Source organism: Astyanax mexicanus, chromosome 11 (assembly GCF_023375975.1).
Source record: "Astyanax mexicanus isolate ESR-SI-001 chromosome 11, AstMex3_surface, whole genome shotgun sequence".
NCBI lineage: Eukaryota > Metazoa > Chordata > Actinopteri > Characiformes > Acestrorhamphidae > Astyanax > Astyanax mexicanus.
Window position 1 is genome coordinate 2,033,179 of NC_064418.1, and position 14,047 is coordinate 2,047,225.

Sequence of the window (14,047 nt, forward strand, 5' to 3'; positions counted from 1 at the left end):
GTAGAGCACCAAATCTTTTTGACTTTTCGGTACTCATTAGTACTGAGACATTTCGGCCGGTGCTTTCGATATTAATCACCAGTTGGGATGAAGTTTTGGCGTGTTTTTGCATTTGTATTAAAAAGTTCTACTTTTGAATAATCTGTCCTATGCTTTTCAACTAGTGCCCATTTTTTTGGACAGACTACATTTCAATAGTAATGATTTAATCAAGGTAATAGAGGGGTTTGCTTAGCGTTTACTTACCTTTTCTTCTGTTTCTTATTCAGCATCTGATGTATTCAGTTGGTTTATCAAAGTTAATTCAGCAATAGCTTAAGTTCAGAAAGATTGGAGACATTATTTAAAGGTAGAAGTTGATTTACCACTCATTTCTGATGCAGTCAGTCAGCTCAAAACCTGAATTTTAACAGTTTAAATAAGTCTGTGCTGGTTGACTGTAGTCTGCAGACTTTTCTTCAGATGGAGAGAGAATAAAGTATTATGGTATTTGGGGCAATACTTAATGTCTTAATTTAAAATTTGATGATGCACCTTTAAATAGTGCAACAGCTACACTTTTATACAGTTCCTGCACTGTTGCACTTTTAAGGTGGAACATAAATAATAATAAGCCATCCTCTGCCTCTGCATGTTGAGTATCCTCCACAGAATTCTCTGCGACTCGATTTATATATTTTCCTTCAAAATCAGGAAACTCAGTCAGTAAGTGTAAGATACCCAGTCTGTACAAAATCTGCGATGTTTTTTAAAGTTATGTAGTCGACCCAAAGCTTAAGACATAAGATGTTTGCTATGTAATCTGCTTATTTAATTTTAAATGTGAGATAACAAACACTGGGTTGTCGTTTTAGATGCATAAATATGGAAATAATAGCTTAACCTGCTACAAAATCTTCACCGCTATCAGAGGCACACTGCTGTTGCTGCAGCTTAGCCAATCTAAACCCATACATCACCCAGTGCCCCTACCAAACTAGCCCTCTCATTTTTTGCATTTTTCAAATTTGGGCATTTTTTAAATTAATATCAAAAAGATATTAATTTGATTTGCACAAACAAATCATTTTATTTTCCAATACAGTGTGAAAAGCTTAGATTATTTGCAATTTAAACACAGTTAATTCTTACCCTGCAATGTGATTGGCTGAGAGGCTATGTTCTATGAGTGCCGTTATCAGCCGGTAATGCACTGAAACCAAGGCTCTCCATGTATTACTCCACCGCATACAGGTAACCTAGCAAGCAGATGCAGCGCTTACAAGCCAAACAGCGTATAGCTACAAACAGAGCAGCAATAGAACTATTTTAACTGGCGGAGTGTTTATAACCAAACAGGACCTATTTTCTCCTCCTCTTTAACTCTTTAAAATCTTTCAATAAAAACTGTGATAATGGAACTGTGGCATAATCACATTAATACACTCGAGGTTATAGCACTCCCTTTTGTGTATTATTGCTTAATTGAAAGTATTGAATTTTGATTGGTAAGATGGTTGTAAACAATTCTATTGATTGGTTTATCAGTTCATTGTGCTGTTCTCTTGTGAATAATTGGAATCCAGGCCTGGGCTCCTAATGAGCAAACTGATGGTGATAGATTTGCTCCATAAGGTGTAGAGTGTGTCTCCTAATCAATAAGTGATAAGAGATAATTGTAGCACATCCTGCTGTAAACTAAAGAAGCATCTGTTACACACCAAATACATCTGATTGGCTTATTGACCAACGAGTCCTGGGTCAGTGATAAATCATGTTAATTAGAATTTTTTTTGCAGACCTACAATAAACAATAAAACAATGAAACTGAAACACCTGTCGTCATTTTAGTGTGGGATTTTAGGTTTCATGGCTAAATTGGAGCAGCCTGGTGGCCAATCTTCATTAATTGCACATTGCACCAGTAAGAGCAGAGTGTGAAGGTTCAATTAGCAGGGTAAGAGCACAGTTCTGCTCTAAATATTACAATGAACACAACATTATGGGAGACATACCAGAGTTCAAAAGAGGACAAATTGTTGGTGCACGTCTTGCTGGAGCATCTGTGACCAAGACAGCAAGTCTTTGTGATGCATCAAGAGCCACGGTATCCAGGGTAGTGTCAGCATACCACCAAGAAGAACAGACCACATCCAACAGGATTAACTGTGGACGCTGTAAGAGGAAGCTGTCTGAAAGGGATGTTCGGGTGCTAACCCGGATTGTATCCAAAAAACATAAAACCACGGCTGATCAAATCACGCAGAATTCAATGTGCACCTCAACTCTCCTGTTTCCACCAGAACTGTCCGTCACCACAATCAATTATTGTGCTCTAAAACCAGGTGTTTCAGTTTCATTGTCCAACTCCTGTATTTCTTTATCAGGATATAAAAATATATCATCATAATCTATTCCAACAAGCTCTCTCTTTGTGTCACTCTTTTTGTTGTGTAGTACGTAGTGAGTCACTCTCAGCTGGAGACGCGCACTCTGCAGGTGTCTGTGTGGCATCATGACCGATTCGGACACAACAGCTTCCTCGGGGAGACCGAGCTGACCTTTGACTCCTGGGAGTTTGATACTCAGATAGAGGAGTGGTTTGCCCTCCAGCCCAGGGTGAGACACACACACACATACACACACACACACACACACACACAGTACTAAACGAGTGTGTGACTAATGGTGCATCAGTAATCTGATGTGTTCTCTGATGTCGTGTCTCCTTCAGGCCGAGGGCTCTGTAGACTCGATGATTCAGTATAAAGGAGAGCTGACCGTGGTTCTGAAGTACATTCCTGCTGAGAGGAATCTCTCACTGCCACTTGACCAGATACAAGGTACAGAACATAAACTGTTTACTGGTTTACTCAGTGTTTTCTTCAGTAGGATTGTTCATAATTAGGGGAGAAAACTTAATTATTTGGTATGCTAGATATCTGACTCAGTCAGTGACTGGGAATCGGGATTAGTGGCTACATACGTCTAATTAGATCATTAGAGGTTCCTGAATGGCTTCATTGTTGATCTGCAGCAGAGGAGTAAAATTTGATTTCTGAATCGATGCTTATTTAGCTTATTTTTAATATCTCTGTGTTCATTAAAGCTTTTCCAGTGTCACACAAATTGCTATAAAATAACAGATGTATATGCAGATTATATGAATTATGAAGGCGTATTCTCATGCATGACTGTAGGTAACTTCTGCCTGATGACAAGAAGATGAGAAGATGACAAGACTTGAAAAAGCACATTCTATAACACAAAACCACTGGCAACAAAAGTGAATTTATCCCCAATTTCAGGTTCACACTACACAATTGTAGCCCAGTTATTCATTCGCCAAGGGCTTTTTGAGTTGATCGACAAAATGCTCAAAGGAAAATATTTGGCATGCTAGATATCTGACTCAGTCAGTGACTGGGAGTCAATGGCAGTAGGTACATACTGCCAATGGGATCTCAGACTGAGGAGAGAACCACGGGTCCAAAACACATCTTCTGCATCACCAGAGTCATTAATATAGAGTCTGACCACTTCTGCCCCCCTGTTATATCAGTAAATTACTTTTAAACTCTAGAGGGAGCTTGTGAGTGAGTCCTCTATTAATAGGGGGGTGAATGGAACTAAAAGCTAAAAACGTAAAATATTAAAAAATATAATAAACTACGGTAATAATAAACTACTAGTAATTGTTCTAAGTGTATAAAGTTTAGAAAGTAGAATAATGAAATGTACTAAAAAAAGAAACTAAAGCGTATAAGCCTTGCAGGTTTTACCCTGTAAAGCACTAGCATTACTGCTACTCTGAGCTGATTGGTGGGCGAGCTGATTCTGGAGATACAGAAAGAGCGTGTTTAAAAGTCTTATGCCTAAAGTTCAAAACGATAAAAAAAAACATGTCTGCAGTTCTGAAACATTTGATATAGGGCATAAGTACATATTTCAATATAACTCATGATTTTGCTCAGTTGCTTTAAATGGGCCCGTTTATTTTTCACATCCTCAGAGACTTCTTTGCCGTGAGTTGCCATGTTGAACATCCAGTGACCAGTATGAAAGAGAGAGATAGAGAGATAACATCAAATTTAACACACTTTTTACACTTTTGATCTTCTAATACTAACATGTCACATGATATTGAGGAGGGAAAATGGCCAAAAAATTGGGCCATTTTCACTTAGGGGTTTAATCACATTTGTTGCCAGCAAGTTTATAATAATCAATTATTCTATATATGTATTTATATAGTTGTGGTGTGTGTGAATACAGATTGGATCTGTTGTTTTGTTGGTGAAAGTGCTTTAGTGCTTCAGCGCTGTCAGAGCTAATGATGATGTGTCCTCTCTCAGTGAAGAAGGGATTTCTGAAAGGGAAGAAGAGCATCACTCTGCCAAAAGGAGGGATGGTAGAGCTGCTGGTTAAAGAAGCCAAGAACTTGACAGCTGTCAAATCAGGGTCCTCTGATCCTTTTGTTAAAGGGTAAGACCTGTCAAGTACAAACACACACATGCACACGACACACACACACACACAAGCTTTCAAACTTATAATGTACCCCCCCCACCCACACACACAAATATACTCCCTAATTAGATCTTATACACTGGACACTGCTTCTAATTATTACATTCGGCTACTTTAAGCTGCTTGTCTAGTCCATAAGAAATACAGCTCTCTTAAGCAGATAAACTCATACCTATTGGCACAATGAAGCAGTTACTCCAACAAATATCCTTAATTTTTGAAAGAAACAATAAAGAAAAATACACCAATTTTTGCTTATTTAGCTAATTAAAGTTCTGTCTGTTTTTTAAAGCTTTTCCAGTGTCAAAAGACAAATTTAAGAGAGCACTTATAAATGATTAGTTTCTTTCAATTTTACCAAATTGAAAACCTCTGGAATATAATCAAGAGGAAGATGGATGATCACAAACCATCAAACCACCAAACTGAACTGCTTAAATTTTTGCACCAGGAGTAAAGCAGCATAAAGTTATCCAAAAGCAGTGTGTAAGACTGGTGGAGGAGAACATGATGCCAAGATGCATGAAAAAAAAAACTGTGATTAAAAACCAGGGTTATTCCACCAAATATTGATTTGGTGCATCTTTTTTATTGCAGCTATTTTTCATTTTCTGTAAATAAATGCTCTAAATGAGAATAGTTTTATTTGTAATTTGGGAGAAATGTTGTCTGTAGTTTATAGAATAAAACAACAATGTTCATTTTACTCAAACATAAACCTATAAATAGCAAAATCAGAGAAACTGATTCAGAAACTGAAGTGCTCTCTTTATTTTTGTATCTGCAGATCATGTTTGTAAAGGTATATTCTCATGTATGACTAGGTATCTTCTGCCTGATGATAAGAAGAGTACAAAGCACAAAACAGCAGTAGTGAAGCGCTCGGTGAACCCGCGCTGGAATCACACCTTTACCTACTGCGGCCTCCAGCACACCGACCTGGACAGCGTCTGTCTGGAGCTCACCGTCTGGGACAAGGAGCCGCTCGCCAGCAACGTCTTCCTGGGAGGAGTCCGTCTAGGAGCTGGAACTGGTGAGTCTCTCACAACAAAGTAACCACCACGGATACCATGGCAACCACCTAGCAACACCACAAATACCGTAGCAAAACCTTAGCAACACCTTAGTAACCACTTAGCAACACCTTAGTATCCACTTAGCAACAATTTAGCAACCGCCACGGATATCATAGCAACACCTTAGCAACTGCCTAGAAAATGCTTAGCAACACTGTAGCAACCACCATGTACACCGTAGCACCACCTTAGCAACCACCTAGCAACCGCTTAGCAAAACCTAAGCACCCACTTAGCAACACCTTAGTAACCACTTATAAACTACATAGCAACCAACACAGACACCATAGCAACATCTTAGCAACCGCTTAGCAACACCTTAGCAACAACCAAGGATACCATAGTAACACCTTAGCAACCACCTAGCAACTGCTTAGCAACCACCACAGATACCATAGTAACACCTTAGCAACCACCAAAACACCTTAACAACTACCAAAGAAACTGCTTAGCAACACCTTCGCAACCACCTGGCAACTGCTTAGCAACACCTTAACAACCACCACAGACATCATAGCAACACCTTATCAACATCATTGAAACCATCATAGCGAACGGTGGAAGCAGTTTCTGCTGTGTTTTCTTCATGAAATGCACTTTTCTAGTTGTTACTTTAATTCTCTTTTACATTTATTACAAACTACAACTTAACTTATAATAAAAATCATATTTTTAATATATAATCATAAAGGTCATGCTGATTAATCCGTTAGCTTGTCTAAAGCAGTTTTCTGGACCGGGATTAAGGCTAGTCGTAAACTATATTTTCCTTTCCATGGAAAATCAAATCCTAAAATCACAGAGAAACTCTAGTAATAATTTTATTACCCACCTCCCCAGGTACAACACACCCTTCTCCAAATGGAATAGAATTCTGAGTAGCTTATTAAATAAACTTGTGTTCTTGTCCATGATACTGCTTGTGAGTCTGAAAAAAAACTTTTTTTTTATGCTCGTTGTTGACTGACTCTGACCCGCAGGTCTGAGCTACGGGAAGGAGGTAGACTGGAACGATTCATACGGGGAGGAGCAGCGATTATGGCAGCGCATGATTGACAACCCGGAGGTACCTCAGGAGTGCACGCTGATGCTGAGGTCCAGCATGGCCAAGAGAAAGGCGTAGAGACGGATCAGGGTGGAGAGATCCTGCAGTACCTGTTAAACTTACTACCCTGAAACACCTTAAAGAGAAAAGTGCCCTTCGCATACACACTCACACACTCGGACACACACACACACACACACACAATCAACATGATCACAAATATACACACACACAAGCACACAGTAGACTGTATTAGTCCTCTAGACCAACCACTGCATAGACTGACTGATATTTATACGCATGACCACACACTGTCATCGTCTACTGAATCACAGACCTGCATCTTTACTCAACATCCAGTATACACCCCATACAGAACAGACTGGGACAGTAAGAAAAATACACGTATATAAAAAATGCTACTAAATTTTATTTAAAAAATAATTATAGATTTGATTGCAGACAGTATGATCCAAAAATATTTCTTCATTTGTCTGTTTGACTTTATATCATTTATTAATATGAACATCCATGCTTGCATTTAAAGCCTGCACTACAAGATCTACAAGTTTTAGCACTGAGGATACCATATAATTAAGCAATTCCTGCTTTTATTTTGTCCTATTCTTCCTTGCAAACACGCCTTAAGCAACAGTACATCATCAGGGTCATCATTGTCACTTTTTTATTTAATAATTCTCCACAAATTTTCTAAAGTAAAAGATTCAGATCTACAGGCAAGCCAGTCCAAGTATATTAATAAATAAATAAAAATGTTGACCAGATAAAATGAATTATTTTGGGATTATACTGTCTGCAATCAAATAAAGGTTCATGTAAATGTTAGAAACACTGCGCAACTTGATTTAAGGTATAAAATGTACACCAAGCAGCCAAAATAGAAATATGTCACACATCAGTGCCATGGCTGTAGACAACACAAATGTAAACTTAAAAATAAGCACATAGTCTAAAGGCCAAAAATAAACGTTGATAGAATAATAAAAAGAATACTGTACCATGCACAAAGAATCCCATTAAAAGCACACAGAGTTACTGAGTAAAGTACTGGTATACACAACAAGGTACAGGTGCATATCAATAAACTAGAATATCATAAAAAGTTCATTTATTTCAGTGAACTCAAATTACATAGAGTAATTACACACATGTATTTTAAGTGTTTATTTATTTTATTGTTGATGATTATGGCACACAGCTCATGAAAACCACCAGTAACAGAAAATTAGAATATTATGTTATAAGACCAATTGATACTTTTGGCTGTGTGGGCAGTGTGCCAAATCCTGCTGGAAAATGAAATCTGCATCTCTATAAAGCTTGTAAGCACAGCGTCTACCAGACAATTTAGAGCACTTCTTGCTTCCCTCTTCTGACGAGCAGCTTTATGGAAATGCAGATTTCATTTTCCAGCAGGATTTGGTACACTGCCCACATTGCAAAAAGTGCCGATTGGTCTTATATAATATTCAAATTTTCTGAGACACTGATTTGGGGGTTTTCATTGGCTGTAAGCCATTATCATCAATAATAAAATAAATAAACACTTAATATATATATATATATATATATATATATATATATATATATATATATGACCTTTTCAAAGATATTCTAATTTATTGAAATGCACATGTACTTTCATTACTACTTTCTAGGGATGCACCACTTTTGCAAACTTTGTGTTGAAACCAGAACCAAACAAAATGTTTGGCTAAATACTGAACACATTTGATTTTATTTTTATTTTTTTACAGGTTTTTATTTTAAACTTTTTTTCTAAATTACATAGCATACATATATTTACATGGTTCCAATTAAAAGTTTAAAATAATGTATTATAGACTAAAGATTTTTTGCATCCCAGCTGGTTGCATTCTGATTGTGTTGTCCAAAATTATTTTGATTATTGATTAATTGATTTATTCACCCATACACTAAAAGTGCTTTATTTTATTGTTTTATTTTTTTATTTTTTTATTTTTTTTCGGTTGCCAAATATTTGGTGCATCCCTACCACTTCCCTACCTAAAAACACAGAAGAATCCAGTTGTGCTTTAATGAGTAAATCTCTATTATCTTAAAGGGGAATCTCTGCAGATTAAGTGAGTTTATTTCATGTACTGTTTACATGTGATAAGACTAAAATCAAGCACACTTCACTGAGCTCCTCCACTCCCAGCCCCGTCTGCCTGAGGGAGCGATTATGAGCCGATCAGACTGTTCTCGTGTTCAGAAGCAGTGAGACGGAACGAGTCTCGTCCGGGGTGTTTCATTTTCACAGAGCTCTGAGCCTCTGAGAGGATAGAATAAGACATTTATGTGGATACTTTAGTGAAAAAATAATAATATTAGAATATTCTTGCACAATGCACAAGCAATTCAAAAAGCCCTTTTCTAGAATATTCCTGTAGCTCCGGTCATGACGTCACTGTGAGGTAAATGAGGATTCCATAAACTAGAGTGTTCCTCTTTTATAGCTGATAATCCTGTTCCTTACAGAAAGCCTTAAAAAAGCGCATGGTGTCACTTTTAAAGAATAACAGGTGATATGATCACATGTGCAGTTTTTTACGCAGTCCAGTCGTATATAACCACCTCCCCTTTTTTTCAGCTCACCTTTTCCATATTTCAGCTTCACTGATCATATAGGAGAACTTTGTAGTTCTGTAATAATTACAGACTGTAGTTCTGTATCTGTTTCTCTGCATATTTTATTATCTTCCTTTCATCCTGTTCTTCAATGGTTCTTCTGTGGGCAGCATTATGTAGGAAAGCATCCTGTGGGCGGTATCCTGCTGGCAGCGTCATGTAGGGAAGTGACCTGTTAGCAGCGTCCTGTAGGAAAACATGCTGTGGGCAGCATCATGTAGGGAAGCGTCTTGTGGGAAGCATCCTGTTGGCAGTGTCCTTTTGGCAGTGTCATATAGAAAAGTGTCCAGTGGGCAGTGTCCTGTTGGTAGCATCCTGTAGGAAAACATACTGTGGGCAGCATCATGTAGGGAAGCGTCCTGTAGGCAGCGTCCTCTGGGCACAGTCATATAGAGAAGCGTCCTGTGGGCAGCGTTCTGTTGGCAGTGTCCTTTTGGCAGTGTCATGTAGGAAAGTGTCCTGTGGGCAGCATACTGTTGGTCGCATCGTACAGGAAAGCGTCCTGTGGGCAGTGTCCTGTTGGTAGGGTCATGTAGAAAAACATGCTGTGGGCAGCATCATGTAGGAAAGTGTAATGTAGGCAGTGTCCTGTTGGCACCATCATGTTGGAAATTACCTGTGGGCAGCAACCTGTGGTTAGTGTCCTGTTGGCAGTGTCCTGTTGCCAGTGTCATGTAGGGAAGCATCCTGTTGGCAGTGTGGGCAGCGTCCCTTTGGTAGCGTCCTCTGGAAAGCGTCCTGTTGGCAGAATCCTGTTGGCAGCATCTTGTAGAAAAGCATTATGTGTGCAGCGTCCTGTGGGCAGCGTCCTGTGTGCAGCGTCCTGTGGGCAGCGTCCTGTGGGCAGCGTCCTGTGGGCACCGATGAAGAACTAGAGGATGACCAACTAAAACAGTGCATCAACAGATTCAGATCTTCAGTCTCTGACTTTAACATGGTCATAATGTTCTGACTGGACTGTGTATAAAAGGCTTTCTGCAGGGAAAATATAACTGTTGTATGTTAAATGTATGTTAAACAACAATGTGTGTTTTGTTGCCTGACTGTAAAGCAGTTAAACTCACAGCATGTTTAAAGTATGTTTGTGTATATTTTAGAGTATGTATGTGTTTTCTATAAGCAATGAGACTCATAAACATCTTCAGCTCTAGACTGGAAATAATAAATTCTGTATAAACTCGATTCTGGAGAATTTATTTCTGTACCTGTGAGGATTTCTGTAAGAGATTAACATTTACACTTCACCTAAAACTGTTTACTCAGGTCTATCTGATGACTTGCATTACAAAATAAGTTCTAATAGTGTAAATATTATTAAAGGTTTTAGCCCCCCAAAAAAATCTGCAATCAAAAATTGAAGAATCAAAAAGAAAAAGTATATGTTGCAAATTGTAAGGAGGAAAAAAGGTTCTTTGTAGTTATTTAAAAAATAATTTTAGTTTAGATTTTGTCAGTCTTTTATTTTTGTTTTTGTGGATTTTGCTACTAAAGATTTTTGCTCGTTTTTGAAAGCAAAAATAAAATGCAAAGAAAAAATGAAAAGCAAAGACTGGCAAAATCTAAACTAAAATCATTTTCAAAATAACTGATTTTTTTAAATAACTATATATATGCACAATTCACATGTTGACATAATAATAGTGGCACCAAGCACAGACAAGTAAATATTATTAACCAAGTATATAAAAAAAATGTTAAAACCAAAATAAAACTTTTTCAGCATTTTTCTGTTTAATTCTCTTTAAAGAGAGGACATATAAAGACAATTTCTTTATAAAAACACAAAGGGTGAGTGAGGGCAGTTCTCCCTATACAGATCTGATATATCTCTTTTTGCTTTTTCCTACCAGTTTACTGCCCAACAGGTGGAGCTGATCACCTTTAAATCGCAGATGACGCGGCGTAAAATAAACTAAAACTGGGTGTTTTTACATTTTGACGGTAAAAAAAAAAAAAAAAAAAAAACATTTTTCCAACATGCTGCGCTATTTTTTTTTAATAATCGTAGCTGCGTCTTAAAAAATAGCGTTATAGTTATTATTTAAGGGCTTAAAGGTTAGCACAGAAGTGTATTATTTACAGCGTATTTTTAATACGTTATAATTTAATAAGTAATAATTGTTGGTGAACACTGGCCTCTGTATAATTATTTATTTACTGTGGTTAATATATAAATATATCGCTTGTATAAATCGCAGTGCACCGTGTGCGCATGCGCGGAGCAGGGCATGCCGGTTTTGTGTTGTGCCGAATCCAGCATCTCTGCCAGAAAATGAACCTGCTCTCGGGAGCGAGCACACAGCTTCACAGCGTGTTCTGAGAGGGGGTGCATTTCCTGGCAGAGGTGCTGGATTCGGCACAACACCTCTTTCCGGCGGACGCGCATCACAGGGTTACAGGTGCATTCAGGAAAAGGAGGTTTTGTAGGCTTCCTGCATAGATTTTCCATTGATTTAATAGCATAATTATAAGTATTGTAAATTATTGTTCTGTAGGCGATTAGTTTTGATGATAATCTTCTGTGTGAGTAAGAGTGTCTCTTCTCTATTGATCAGAAAGCTGAGCTGGGAGTCAGTGGGTGAGTGTGAGAAGTTTTGTGTATTTAAAATTTTAGTTAAAGGACAGGTGAACAGGAGAACAGGTAAAGTAATTATGAGGTATGTGTTTGTTTTGAGCTCCATGCTGAAGGTGTTCTGTGATCAGTGCTGTTCTACAGTCAGCCGTATTTCAGTTCAATCCTCTCCTGAGTCTGATACCTTATAGAACATTACCTTTGTTATGGACTGATTTCAATATATATATATATATATCTTTCAATATATGCTTTTGCCAAAAGATGTCAGTGCATGGAGAATACATAGCTCATTTTAGTAGAATATAGTGGTCTGATTGATTGTTTAAGATGTTGAGCTTTTAAAATAAACTGAATAGTCATTTATTTAATATAATAGTGTATTTTAAAAAAAATAAATATAATTGAAAAGTTACTTTATTTCAGTAGTTCAGTTCAAAACGTGAAAATGCGTTTATTTTCTTTTATTGTTGATGATTTATTATGGCTTACAGCTAATGAAAAGCCAAAAATCAGTATCTCTGAAAATTAGAATATTATATAACACCAATTGGCACTTCTGGCAGTGTGTCAAGTCCTGCTAGAAAATGAAATCCGCGTCTCCATAAAAGTTGTCGGCAGAGGGAAGCATATAGTGCTGTAAGATTTTGACTTTGGACCTGATAAAACACAGTGGATCAACACCAGTAGATGACATGTCTTTCAAAACCATCAGTACATTTTACATTTCATTTAGAAATCAAGGGACCAGAGTCTAGTGTGAAGTTTCCACCAATCAGTGATGGTTTGGAAAGACATGTCTGTCATCTGCTGGTGTTGATCCACTGTGTTTTATTATCAAGTCTAAATTCAGTGCAGTTTTGTTTTCCCACAAAATCTTACAGCACTTCATATCTTACAGTTTCTCTCTGCTACTGACAACTTTTATGGAGATGAGGATTTCATTTTCCAGCAGGACTTTCAGAGGCACACTGCCCACACTGCCAAAAGTGGTCAGTGATCATTGTATCGATTGTATCGATTGCAGTACAGGTAAAGTCTGCTATTCTAAGCACACATTTCTATGCATCTGAAACGTTTTATTTATTTTATAGTTCTATAATTATTCTTTCTGTTATCTCTATATATGTGTAGTAAAGTGCTGTACAGCTCAGTTAATTCACTAAATGTTAATATTATATGCAACTATATATATGAGTCTTAGATGCCGTCTATGGTCTGACCTTTCACTATGTATTCCAGGACTTCAGTCTGATATTAGAAGATTATTAGCTAAACGTTGGTAAGCAGATTATTTTGATATTCTTTGATATCTTTCTTAATAATAATACAAATTCATCTTGCTTTTGCTGCTGGTCTGATCTATAATGTGTTTTTCTTGTGTTATTTTTTTAGCTGTCCCTCTGTGGTTCAGATGACGCATGTTTTTGTGTACGGAACTCTGAAAAAAGGCCAGCCCAACCACGACAGGATGCTGGACGTCTCTAATGGTAAATCTGAGTTCCTCTGCAGTGCGAGTACTGTAGAGAAATACCCTCTGATCATAGCAGGAAAATACAACGTCCCCTTCCTCCTGAACATCCCTGGGAAAGGACAGCATGTCCACGGAGAAATCTACAGCGTGGATGAAAAGATGCTGAAGTTCTTGGACTGGTTTGAGAGCTGTCCACACATGTACCAGAGAACACGTGTCCTGCTGAAGGTGGAGCAGCAGTGTGGTGAAGGTGGAGAGGAAAGGCCTGAATTGGGAAGCACTACCGAGGCTTTTGTGTACAGTACCACCACCTACGAGCCTGACTGGCTCGAGAATACAGCGTTTAGCAGCTACGACTCATACGGGGATCACGGCCTGCTTTATGTGACTCGTGAAGCCAGAGATTCCAAATAATGTAAATTGTCATGTGTATAGCTGGAATAGAATCTAGAATAAATTAATAAATAAATACATTTTAATTTTGTGCAATATTTATGGAGTGAATTTTGTGTCAAAAGTGTTACGCACAAAAATAAAATCCGCAATCAAAATTGAAACAATCACAAGGAAAAAGTGTGAGTTTCAAATTCAAAAGAGACAAAAATATGTTTAAATATAGATAGATAGATAGATAGATAGATAGATAGATAGATAGGTAGATAGATAGGTAGATAGATAGATAGATACTTTATTGATCC

The 14,047-nt window shown here is 37.6% G+C and overlaps 2 protein-coding genes across 3 annotated transcripts in view; both read left to right on the forward strand.

Annotated features, from left to right (window-relative positions):
* sytl5 (synaptotagmin-like 5) overlaps positions 1 to 10,485 on the forward strand; it is a 30,996-nt gene extending 20,511 nt beyond the window's left edge. For both annotated transcript variants that reach the window (XM_022665662.2, XM_022665663.2), the window contains 5 exons: positions 2,437 to 2,598; positions 2,714 to 2,822; positions 4,335 to 4,464; positions 5,334 to 5,542; positions 6,566 to 10,485. In XM_022665662.2, the coding sequence (XP_022521383.2) occupies positions 2,437 to 2,598; positions 2,714 to 2,822; positions 4,335 to 4,464; positions 5,334 to 5,542; positions 6,566 to 6,708 (753 nt within the window). In that variant the 3' untranslated portion in view covers positions 6,709 to 10,485. The remainder of the gene's footprint in view (positions 1 to 2,436; positions 2,599 to 2,713; positions 2,823 to 4,334; positions 4,465 to 5,333; positions 5,543 to 6,565) is intronic.
* A 1,172-nt stretch (positions 10,486 to 11,657) lies between these two features.
* Positions 11,658 to 13,840, forward strand: LOC103030343 (gamma-glutamylaminecyclotransferase C). Its single transcript, XM_007227722.4, has 3 exons — positions 11,658 to 11,881; positions 13,118 to 13,157; positions 13,271 to 13,840. Exons 1-3 carry the CDS (start codon positions 11,812 to 11,814, stop codon positions 13,761 to 13,763), a joined length of 603 nt encoding a protein of 200 aa, XP_007227784.3. The 5' UTR covers positions 11,658 to 11,811; the 3' UTR covers positions 13,764 to 13,840.
* Positions 13,841 to 14,047: the final 207 nt, after the last annotated feature.